The sequence below is a fragment of the Cynocephalus volans genome, chromosome 2 (genome assembly GCF_027409185.1).
Source record: "Cynocephalus volans isolate mCynVol1 chromosome 2, mCynVol1.pri, whole genome shotgun sequence".
NCBI classification, from domain to species: Eukaryota; Metazoa; Chordata; class Mammalia; order Dermoptera; family Cynocephalidae; genus Cynocephalus; species Cynocephalus volans.
The window spans coordinates 89,552,159-89,564,472 of NC_084461.1; the positions used below are offsets into that span (position 1 = coordinate 89,552,159).

General features: G+C 34.6%; 1 protein-coding gene across 13 annotated transcripts in view; it reads left to right on the forward strand.

The window, feature by feature from the left end:
• PAM (peptidylglycine alpha-amidating monooxygenase) overlaps window positions 1-12,314 on the forward strand; it is a 282,338-nt gene that overhangs the window by 221,833 nt on the left and 48,191 nt on the right. For all 13 annotated transcript variants that reach the window (XM_063087956.1, XM_063087955.1, XM_063087961.1 and 10 more), the window contains 2 exons: window positions 415-599; window positions 1,670-1,738. In XM_063087956.1, the coding sequence (XP_062944026.1) occupies window positions 415-599; window positions 1,670-1,738 (254 nt within the window). The remainder of the gene's footprint in view (window positions 1-414; window positions 600-1,669; window positions 1,739-12,314) is intronic.

Genomic DNA, 12,314 nt, shown 5'->3' on the forward strand with positions numbered 1-12,314 from the left:
TTTTACCGTTATTAAGTAAATAATTAAGATTTTCTATGAAAAAGGTAACTTTGTTCAGTCTAAGTTTTAGCAAGTGGGAGGAGGACTAAAGAGTAAAAGGATTTAGGAGAGAAAAGACTGTATCTCTCAGCTATATAAATGCCATTTGCATCTGCCGTATTTGGTGATATCTGTGAAATGACAGCAAACTGATAATCCATTGTTACTTGGAAATATGCCTTTGACAATGTGCATTTGATGTTGAAAACTGAGATAAGCTTTAATGAAAGCTATAAAATAAATGTGCAATATTTCCACCCTTGAATCCATTGCTGGCAGATTTACAGGTTGCATTTTCTTGTATTAAGAATATGTTTTATGTGAATGGCTGATTTGTTGTCTCTCTTTTCCTTTTTCTTTACTTTTTGTCTGCAGTGGCACATCTACTGATGAAATGTGCAACTTATACATTATGTATTACATGGAAGCCAAGCATGCAGTTTCTTTCATGACTTGTACACAGAATGTAGCTCCAGATATGTTCAGAATCATACCACCAGAGGCCAATATTCCAGTTCCTGTGAAGTCTGACATGGTTATGATGCATGGACATCACGAAGGTAAAATCATTGCTTAATATAAAGTAACATGTGATTTTGTGTTTTATATTTTCTCATGCATCCCTCTTGACTATATGATTAATATTTTAAATCATCTTTATTCTTTACAGTCACATGTGCACACATATTCTTATTCCCTCTTTTCTCTTTCATATCCTATCTCCCTCCCTGACATGTCCTCATCAAAAAAGTTAAAGAGAAAAATCTCAACCAGTGATGAAACAGATTAGTTTTGGGATCAACATCATAAATGTAGACCTTTCTTTTTCTTCTTTTAATTCATATTTTCTCATTTCCATACCTCATTCTTCCCATAACTAGCAATGACTTACACAATTTGTGGATTTGTGCACCATGCTCTAAAGAGTGCTACAGTTTGCCAATAAAAATGGTTATCATCTCTAACCATACCCTAAATTATCTGCTTAATGGGCCTCTTCACACAAAGAACAATTTTTGATTTGCGAGGCAGTACTAGTCTTGGCTTTTTTGGTCTCATTCTCAGAATTGTTCTTTAACTTATTATTCATCTTCAAAATGGTCATATTGACTGTCATTCCTTTAGCGCAAAACCCACACCCTGTTTTATTGCATTAAGTATGCTGAGGCTTTATTGAGTTTTGCAAGCTCAGTGTTAAAACGCCAGAGCAGCTTCCTGTTTTCTTTCTAGTGGATATTTTATAAGACATGTCAGGTCATTTATTAAGATCCAGTATATTTATAGAATATGCCTTAAAATGGTCTTAAAATATCCTTAAATTATTACCAAATTCAATTTCAGAAGACAAATATGAGTAGTTTTGTTAATGCATTTTTAAAATTCTATATCATTTATATATTACTGAAAGGGGAGTTGACCTAGTTGTTAGTCAGAAGTCTGGTAATTGATGGTTATGCTGGGGGTGGGGGACGTTGTGAATTAGAGCATCTCTGCTGTATAAATTCTTAATACTGTAATAAAAACAAGGCCCTGAATAATATTTTTCTGTAGATGGCATATTTCCAATAAAATATTTAAAGTGTGTGATATATACTTCAAATTTATGCTCAGCTTCTTTGATCCTTTACAGAAACAGAGAACAAAGATAAGACTGCTTTACTACAGCAACCGAAACGGGAAGAAGAAGTGTTAGACCAGGGTATGTACGTTTATTTCTGTAACTAGGCCTAAAAAACGATGTATTATCCAAATAGGCAACCAAATGGTAAAGTTACTGAGATATTTTAGGTCTCTCTGTATCAACCTTATACCCTATGTATTGCTGTTTTTATATAATGCATAATTCAAGAGGAAATGGTCAACGATTGAACTTCAGCCTTGAAAGTAAAATTTATTAGTGTAATTTAATCCCATTAGGGTTTTTGTCTTTGTTTTAGCACATTTAATATTGTAACTTTTATATATAGTACAAATAAGTGCAAATATAATCATTAAAAACAATCACTGGGTTGCTTTTGAAATTTAATAACCTTTACCATGTAAATTCTTGTGTATTTTGTATGGTATGTTTATTAACTATATTGGAAGTTCAAGAAAAAATTAAGAAGTAAACCCTCATCTTACCTCTATAAGTCATTCTTCTCAGCCTTCAAAAAGGTAGGAGGGATTATTGTCTTATGCACCTGTCCTTTTGTGTTAAGTTGCCATTTGATGAGTAAGAAAGCATCATTCTTCCTCTGTTCTGTTTATTTGAAGTAGTAATGTTCGATACTTGTATGTCACATATTGCATGTGCTGGCACTGAAAAACTACTTTCTGAATCTCGGTTTCATGCCAGTTGTTTGGAAGACAGTGCTTTGTGTTAGGTATTGGAGCATGTTATCCTAGCAAGTCGGTTTTGGCCTGGATATGATATATTTTTTAAAAAGTTTAATGTTAATACAAACATACTTCTACTAACAACATAAAGCATACAAAAATATACAGGATTTTTCTATCAGCAATATAGAGAATTTTCCTATTCCTCACATTGTAAACTGCTATTGGAATTCTTAAAAATGTATTATATAAGGTCTAGGACAGAGATATCACTTTAGTACTAATAGTGTTGGCAAAATTAAAGAATCCAGACTTTTGAAAGGGGAAAATGCACTCTGAAGGAAGCCTAAGGTAAACTGTACTCTAAAGGTTTTTAAATTATATAGAGTCCGTTCTGTAACATCTCATTCTAACAAAGTAGCCTTTAAAAAAAAATGCAGCTTAGTTCAAAGTAGTTTCTGTTTTTGTGTTAAGTCAAAACTACAGAGATGATGTTATACTAAATGCCTAGTAAGTACAATTTAAAATAGCTAAATTTACCAATCCTGTAATATATATTTGTAAAAAAGTCGGTAATAACAGCTAAAATATGGTAGTTTTAACAATGTTTACTGTAATTGCACTGAAATTTGTCCAGACTTACAATGAAATTATTTTAACATTGCACACGTTGTTTGAAATGTATGTCTTTGAAATAATATGAGTCATCTTAGAATACATTTCCAAATACCAACACGCATGATGCAATATGGAGTGAGACCACCATTTAGTAGATGTCTTTTAAAATGTTATGTTTTTATGGAAGCTGAGGCTGGACTGTGGTTTCCTTTTTGAAGTTAGTTGAGTTGATCAAAGGAGACATTGATACCTCTGAAAGGTTAAAAACCCAAAGGTTCTGTTAGCAAAGCAACCTTTAATGTTATATTGTTAATATATTGTTTAATCTGTTCTTTCCGTATAGTAGGATTCTGGAGGTGTCATATGTGCCTACAAACCAAATCCTTTAAAACACTTTTATATTCTTTCATTTATTTACTCTTTTGTGTTTTAAAGCATAGAATATTCAGAGGTTTAAATATACCCAAACCCTTATTGGTTCCAGAGAAGAATTCTATGGACACATAAAAAATTATCTGCCTGTAGTTTCTGTTTTCTTCTACTTATGAATAAAAATGCTGAAAATAAAGCAGTTTTACTTGGGAAGGAAAAAAGCACCATTCTGACCCAATTTTTATACTGTAGGAACTAGACTATGATATTCATATGTTGAAATTAGTGGGTCCATCAAAAGGTCACCTTCTGGACTATGTGAAGACGGTACCTCACCAAAGCCATTTCAGTGGCCAGTATAGTCTGTGTATTATCCCACTGGTTTCTGGGGACCACCATACTAGAATTTAAAGAGAAGTACAGAAATATACCAAATGCACAATTGTACACATAATTCATTTGATGTGCTAATGAGATCAGTCTGTCTCCTTATCATACACAGGGCAAATCTACTCATTACTGAAAGAGTATTCCATTCTTCTTAGAGACCTCTGTTTGCACAAAAAATGTCTATTTGTATTCGTTCCCTGGGGAGTCAAGTTGACTAAGAAGCTAGTAGGAGGGCTTTAATTATTCAAATAAATTATGCCATGTATATTAATTTTTATAAAAATCCCTCACATTTAACCCTTTCCCTTATATATAAAATTATTTTTTTACTTCCTGTCTTAATACATTGGAAAGCAGGTAGGAAGGTAAAGGTCAAGATACATAAATTCTGTTAGAAAGAAGGGACAACCTTTACCAAGACAGTAAAAAAAAGGGGGGGGGACGGGGAGAAATAATCATATTCCATAGACTGAAAAAAAGAAACGTAGCTGTGCCACAGATGGACAGGAGGTAGTAGGTCTCTCCAGCACGGAGAAGAAAATTCGAAGGAAGCCAGTGACTTCTTTTTTTACACAGATGTATCTAATACTCTGTTTCTCCAGAAGAAATATATATATATATATATATATATATATATTTAATTTTCTTTAAAATTTTTATCACCAAAATTGCTAGCTATTAATGTTTTTGCCAAAATATTAATCTTGATTGGAAATTAATTAGCATTTGAAATAGAAATGTGAGTTGTGTGAGTCCATGTAGTATTGCCACAGTCTGTGCTTACTCACAAACACACTAACCTTCTGCAACATCTTTGTCTACACATACTCTGTATAGAACAAAATGTAGTGTAAGGCAAGTATATCTAAGATTCTGTCTCAAAAGATGTAATTAGAGACACCAAAAAAGCATCATTATGTGACGGTTTTACCTACCAGGTTGTCCTGGATCATGAAACAATGGGAAACATTTTAATGAGGCTTTAATTAAGTCTGCAGAGATTTTTTTTAAAAAATAATGTTTATTTTGTCCGATTTTTTAAAATAATACCCATTTATTATAGAAGATCATACTCAGATATCCCTCACTTATATATTATGTTTGATGCTTTTAAGAAACAAACATGCTTTTAAGTTCTCTTTATTTCTTATGCCTTATGATTTCTTATATACGTTCACTACACCAAAGGTACAACCCGAGCTTTCTATCAGCGTTGTTTAGGCAAGAAATACAGGCTGAGGCTGAGGCTTACCAGCTGTAAGCAAGAAGCTACACGACTTTAGGAGTTCTGAATTTGTGTTTCTCTTTAAAATTCACCATATAGATGTAGTGTTGAAATTTATGTCAGTTGTATTATGAAGATTCAACATCTTGAAAAGAATTGAAAGTAAAACTGTACAGTACCAGTATGTCCTTGTTATTGTACTTCATGCTCTGCACATTTCTTTTGCTGCAGAAAGGGCCTTTAACATGTTTTATTCAGTTTTCTCCAAACTCTTCTCATTGTACTCTTCATGACCTCATATAATCAATCTTTCTACTCAAAGGTCAGCATATTCCCAAGGCAGGGAGAATATGACAAAAATACAATTTTTTGAGGGAAAACAGTCCATGACCCCAGATAGTTAAAGGTCTTCAGACACCTTCTGTGAAACAGAATAATTTCACAGTGGCTTTATGCTAACAAAAATGAATTACCATTGGCATGTTTTATCAAATAAGCAGAATCAAGGGAAAAAGGTTGCAAGTTAACACAATAGTCTACTGTAAAAGCTTGCTAAAGCAACAGTTGGTAAACAGTTTATGGGAAGAGTGAAACAAAGGCTGGGCTTAGTAGCTAAAATTTATATTTCTTTGCCTTGTTCAAAATAGGACATTCCCTTGAGACCCTAGTAAAGCACTAGTGATTTTAATAGCATCTTAGCTACTACGTCCAGGTACTCTCAGTGCCACACCACTGTTTTAAAAGAAGTAGGTTTTTTTGCATTCTCATTCACTAAACTTTATCGGTTTGTTATGATTTACGAGAAGCTCACAAATCTTTACTTATTGAACTCATCTATCAAACACAAGTCTAAACACCTCCCCTGCCCCCAAGGCTCTGGGAAGCTAACTGAATGCTGTTTTCAGTTGGTTTTGTAGTAACAGAATAGGCAGATGGGAATGATCATTTATCACACGGTGGAGCTTTCCAATGTAGATCTTTATGCGTAGTAGTTGTAAAAGCCATCGTATTTTCTCCTTTTTTATATTTGTCTCATTTTCTTAAAAAAGATTTCAAAAAGTCCATTTCTAATTATTTTTCAATCAGATGAGTCCTATGAGAGGAAAAATCAATAAAATTCACTTTATTAAGTCTGGACATTATGATTATGTGTTTCATTTCTCTAAGGCTAGAGAATAAATGTTGTGGGTTAGTGGTAAGTAAACAATCAATAAACCAAATTAACTTTAACCAGAAGGCAAAGTCAGTTATGATTGAGTCTTAAAACAAAATATTAAAATCTATAAAGCAATGCTTTTATTTTTCCATTCCTCATATCCATCTCATTAATCGGTCGTGCTGCATGGTTCTAATCTTGTTAGTGTGGTTACTTGGCATATTTTGTCAGTGGTTAAACTGATGATGAACATCCTATTTATTCTCTATGTACCATAGAAATCACAGAGCAATAAGCAATAACAAGAGCTGTTTGTTTTAGTTAATGAAATACTAGTGATTTCTGTGGGAAATGGGAATTTATAATCTGGGAAGTTATAAAGAGGTTCTTGATCATTTTTTAAAAATAAAAGCACCTGCCACAATTAAGATATTTCACTGTCTAAAAATGAAAGATACTTAATTTTTCTTTTATCAATAATCTTAAAGCATTTTGTTAAAAAGAAAAAAAAAACACTCCTAGGACAGTTTTTTACTGTATGTTTTCATCTATTTTAGTTTATTCTCACCAAACTCCTGAAAGTAAAACAGAGAAATTTTCATGTTGAGAGCAGGGAATAGTGAGCAGTCCCTGCTACATAGAAAAATGCCCATTAAGGTGGAAAGTAATTAATTCAAGCACACAACTTACAAACTTGGAGTTTAATTGGTAGTGTTTTAGATTCACATGTACTACGCTGCATTGCTTTTCTCAACACATTAGCTGCTACCACAGTTGTGTTTTCCAAATACCAAACTCACTCAGTCAAATTACTTCAAAGACCTAGAGCATTTCTGCATTACATAAGTATCAAAGATTGAGAGGGCGAAAGAAAGAAATGGAAACTCCTAAAATTATCAAGGAAATATTTTTATCTCTATTGATGCGGAAGCAAAGGGTGACATTTTTAACAAATTATTATTTATTCCGTATCTGCTATGACAGCAACAGTAATAGTCACTGAGAATATGATAGTAAATGATAAATGAGAGGTTTTTATTTTTTTATATAAAACCACACATACCTTGTAACTTGTCATCTTGTCCCTTCCCAGAGATAATTTAATTGTATGAAAACCATTTTTAGAACATCTTATGGAATTTGCTCATGCATGTAAGGTATATTGCTAGTATTGAAGAGAAGAAAAACTCTTCTGCTTTTTCAGTCAAGCAAACGAGTCATTTTTCTTTAAGCCATTTTGTGCAGATCGCTATGGTATCTACAATTGACTAGTTTACAAGCTTCTTGTGTTATCATATGGAGAAGACAGGCCAGGATAGGACAAAGAGAAGCTTGTTCAAGTAAAAAGTAAACCAAGCTTCTGAGCTCAGAAGACAGTTAATTTAGGGGGGAAAAAAAGTAAAATTAAGATTGACAGGTCTAAGGTTAATTCACAGGAAAGGGTTTAATGGCCAGTACAGAAAAGAGAGAGGAACCTGGATCCAGTATAGTGAGGAGTTTAGAAAGTAACCATTAGTCAGGCTATATCTCCTTAGAATCCCAGTTGAACTTTCTACCAGCTGTGCAAGTTTACCTCATTTACTAGCTGTGTTTCTTTAGTTTCCTCATCTAAAATGAGGACAGTAATAATAATTATTGTGTGGGGAAAAAAATCACTCAGCAAAGTGAGTAGATCATGCTAACCTATCAAAAAATATTAGCTGGTAGTACTATTAATAATTATAATAATAATAATATCTGTAGTTTATAAAGTACTTCTTTATATGTTATCTCTGTCAACAATAGGTGGGTAACAAACGTCCTAGTTTTTCCAGGACTGTCCTAGTTTATGCCTAGTATAAGTATTAATGCATCTTTTTCCCTCTCAAAAGTTTCCCAGTTTGGGAAATAAATTATATGGTCACCTTAGCAGTGGGTTCCAGAAAAGAATTAACAGAATACCACGCAGAAATACATAGGTTGACAGAGCTGAGGGAAAAGTAGCTGTGGGTGGAACCCAGGGGTGTCAGGAGGGAGGGGGTGGAATGCCATCTGTTACAAGTCAGCTCCATGGAGCTGGAAAGCGTTAATACCATTCTAGACAGATTTTGACATCCAAAGCAGGAATAGGGGTCTCTTCTGAGGAAGGAAAAGAGTCTCTCAGTATGATAATCAGAGGATGATAAGACTCCCAAGTGAGCTCTGGTGGTAGGGAGAAGGAGGATGTTGATGAACCAGCATAGGGTGGACTTTGTGACTCGCTGGCAAGACAGGGATGAATCCAGTTTTCCAGACCGATTGATCAAAATGGTCATCAGTGAGAGAGATACTATGAAAAAGGTAACACATGGGGAGAAGATAAAGAGCTCAGTTTTAGACATATTAAGTTCAAAATGCCTATGAGATAGACATCCAATGGAAATTTCCAGAAGGCAGTTTTACGTACTATTTTGGTGCTAGGGGAGCTCCAGATTTGATAGTCCTTTGCCTGGAGGTAGGGGCTTACACCTTGTGAGTGACTGAGATCACACAGCAGGAAGAGGCCTTCACCAGGGGAGAAAACTATGCCAGTGACAGACCTCAGGAAACACCAACATTTTCATATGTTGGACAGAAGAAAAAGAGGAAGCAAAGACACAGGTGGAGAAGACCCATAAAGGATAACATTATAGGGAGAGATTCTGAAAGGGACTTTCAGCAGGGCTGTATGTTACCAGTATGTCAAAATGAAGAGTCTGCTGGCTTTGGCAATTAGGAGCTCCTGATTAACTCATACAGAAGCCATCCAGGGGTGAAGTAGGAAGTGGGAGCAAATGCCTTCAGTATAGGGAAGGAAGAGGACATGAGGAAGGATGAATCAGCAAGTAGACCTGCAGTGTCCTTTACAGCAGACATTATCCATATGTGGCTATTTAAATTTGAAAACAAATTAATTAAAAGTAAGATTTTTAAATTAAGTTCCTCAGGTGCACTAGCCACATTACAAGTACTCAGTAGCTCTATGTGCCTCATGGCTATCATGTTGGACAACACTAGCATAGAGTATTTTTATTATCACAGAAAGTTCTTCTGGACGGTGTTGAAATTTGGAAAAAGGAAAGATGGAGAAGCTTGAAAGACATGTTGTGTCAGAGAAGGGTCTCTCCCCACCTCCAGGACCATTTAAGATAGTTCCTAAGTGAGTGTGTATATAGCCTGTGAGTCAAGTATCAGGCAGAGAAGTTGTATGAGAAAAGAGAGAAGATAGGAAAGGCACTAGGGGGGTGCTAGGAGGGCTGGCATCCAGAACACTGGAACAGGTATAGTTCTTTCTCCAAAAATAGACTAAAAAAGATAAAGTACAGGGCTAGACTCCTTTGGCAATGCAAGGAACCAAATAACTATGGCAACTGTAGTGACTATTAGTTTGTTCTGTGTACTATAACAGAATACCTGAGACTGGGTAATGTATAAAGAAGAGAGGTTTTTTTGGCTTATGATTCTGGGACAGCTGCATCTGGCATGGGCCTCAGGCTGCTTCTACTCATGGTGGAAAGTGGCAGGCAGCTGGTGGGTACAAGCAGATCACACGGTGAGAGGAAGCAAGAGAGAGAGAGGAGGTGCCAGGGTCTTTTAAACAACCAGCTCTCACGGGAACTAATAGAGCGAGAACTCACTCACTACCCTCCCCCCGCCCCCGCCCCAGGAGAGCATTAATCCATTCATGAGGGTTCCACCCGCCATGACTCAAACTGCTTCCAGCCACTGCCATGTTGGGGATCAGATTTCCACATGAGTTCTGAGAGAACAAGAGGACAACATATCCAAACTCCATAAGTCACTTTTTGAGAAAAGAAAGGGCTGTAAACATAAAGGGAGCTTTTTTCCCCCCTCTATTATGAAAATCCCAGTAGTTGACTAGGAAATAGGAACTGATTTTAAAAACTTTAGGTAAACCATAGGTTGAAGCAGATGCATGTTGCAACTAGAGTTTGTCTTCTTGTCTTTTTAGTTAGTAGTTGTAATAGCTATAACTTAGTAATACCTACTTTATGATATGCATTGGACTGGGTATTTTTCATGAACTATTTTTAAATCCACAAAACAATTCTTAAAGGTTGTTGTCATTATATTTATAAGGTTAGATAACTTACTTAAAGGCACAGAATAGCTGCTAAATATGGTTGGATTCGAACACAGGTGTGAAATACAGACCAGAAATTGGGCAGTTACAATATAGAGAAAGAACAAAGTGCTATAGATACACACAGTAGAGACCCCTAATTTGAATTGTCAAGGAAGACATTTTGGATATATATAACACCTAAGATCTGAAAGTTGAGGAGCTAGTTGATTAGTGGGGTGGGAGTGGTCCTGAGAGAAGAAACAAAACCATTGTAGAGTTTACATTCAAGGAATTGAAAGTCCAGTATGGCCGGAGCATAAAATGAAAAGAAAGAGGAATGCTAAGAGATGACATAGGGGTTGGGACCACCCACCTTCCTCTATTTATGCTCTGCTCTGTTCGTTATACTCATTAAATATATTTCCTAAATAAAGGTCTTAATGTAACTAAGAAAAATGGTTACCATTTCAGGATTCCATACATTCAGTACACCAGAAGAGAAAAAAACCTTTCTGGTGTGTGCAGAAGACTGTAAGAGATAGCCATCTAGTGGTGTCTTGAACGTCACGCGGTGTTTGTGGAGATTCTGTGCTGAAGCTATGTTCTCACAAGGCCAATGTAACCTGGGTGCAGCCACACCTGTTACATTATTTTAACAATTTTTGCTTTCCTAATCCAATGGTAATTTTAAATGATAATTTCAGAGGAACCAGGAATATTTGGTATTTTATCACAGCTTCTAAATTTTTACTGACAAATTTGAATGACTCTTCATAATTCTAAGCCTGTTTCTCCATCAATATTAACCTAAACATGTGGATTCAAGTTTTTAATTATGGTTTTTTATATCTCTCTGAAATAATCTTGCACTTTATTTTTTATGTAAAATGTTTCATTGTACAAGCATATTAAACTATTTATATTTAGTGTGTTGGGCAAGAGAATTTAGAAGTAATGGATTAACATCTCTTCTGTGAGGCAGAATGACACTGTGATCTAACAGATTTGGTCAAGTTATAATTTGCTTTGTTCGTTTGACTGAGATTGGCCCTATTACTTGGTAACTATTTTTGGATTGAAGATTTCACCTGGAATAAGCTGATTTCACCAGCAAGAATTAAAAACCCACATTGAATTATTAAACCAAGACTATTTGTAAACATGTCAGGATTTCTTAGCATCATTTTGGAAAGACTTCATATCTCCTTGCACCAATTTCTTAATAATATATTCTTCAGTGGAATGTATCATAGCTATTTTCATTCCCTAATGGTCATTAAAAAAAGATTTTATAAATGTTATCTATAATGGTACTGTAAATGTAACTAAAACTTAAGCACTAGGACTCCACAATCATAAGTAATTTCTTCATTAGCAGTACTTAGAATAAGGTTAGGAGAGGGAAGAACTGGGGGTTGACTTTGGGTTTGGCTTAGAAAACCAAGTTTTTGTTTCCATTGAGAATATATATATATATATGTTTCCCGTTCACACAGTTGGTATAAATGTATTTGAAGGTGTAGGTGTAAATAATTAGGATTAAAATGCTTTATGAACTGTGCGTATCATATGTTTTATCTGTGATAATATTTAATACACAATTTGTTTTCATAGAATTGGATTATCTTATCCAAGTTTATTCCTGAATACTGGAAGGCATAAAATATACTCATATTTTAGTAATGAATCATTCTAATGATATTAGTTTGTTAAAATTTTCTCCTTTGAAACTGAGTTAAAAGTATTCCTTGCTCACAGAATTATTTTTCTGGAATTTGTTCATTTATTGTTTAAAAGGACCAACTAGAAATACTTACAGTAGCACTACTAACGAAATAATAATAAAACTTTGGTTTCCCAATTGCCAAATGGATGCATTATCTGTTAGATTTGTTGTGTTTTATAGGACCTGCTCAAAAAATATACATTTAATTTCTGTGACTCACATTTAATAGATTTTTAAAGACAACTTCAAAGCATTTGCCTGTGAAGATAGCTGCTGTCTCATGTAGTTATTGATGATATTTTATTTTAGAAATCTGATGAACTCTTTAATTTCCATGTCAGTTCAACTATACTGTGAAAACCGTTTATTGAAATGTGCCATACAA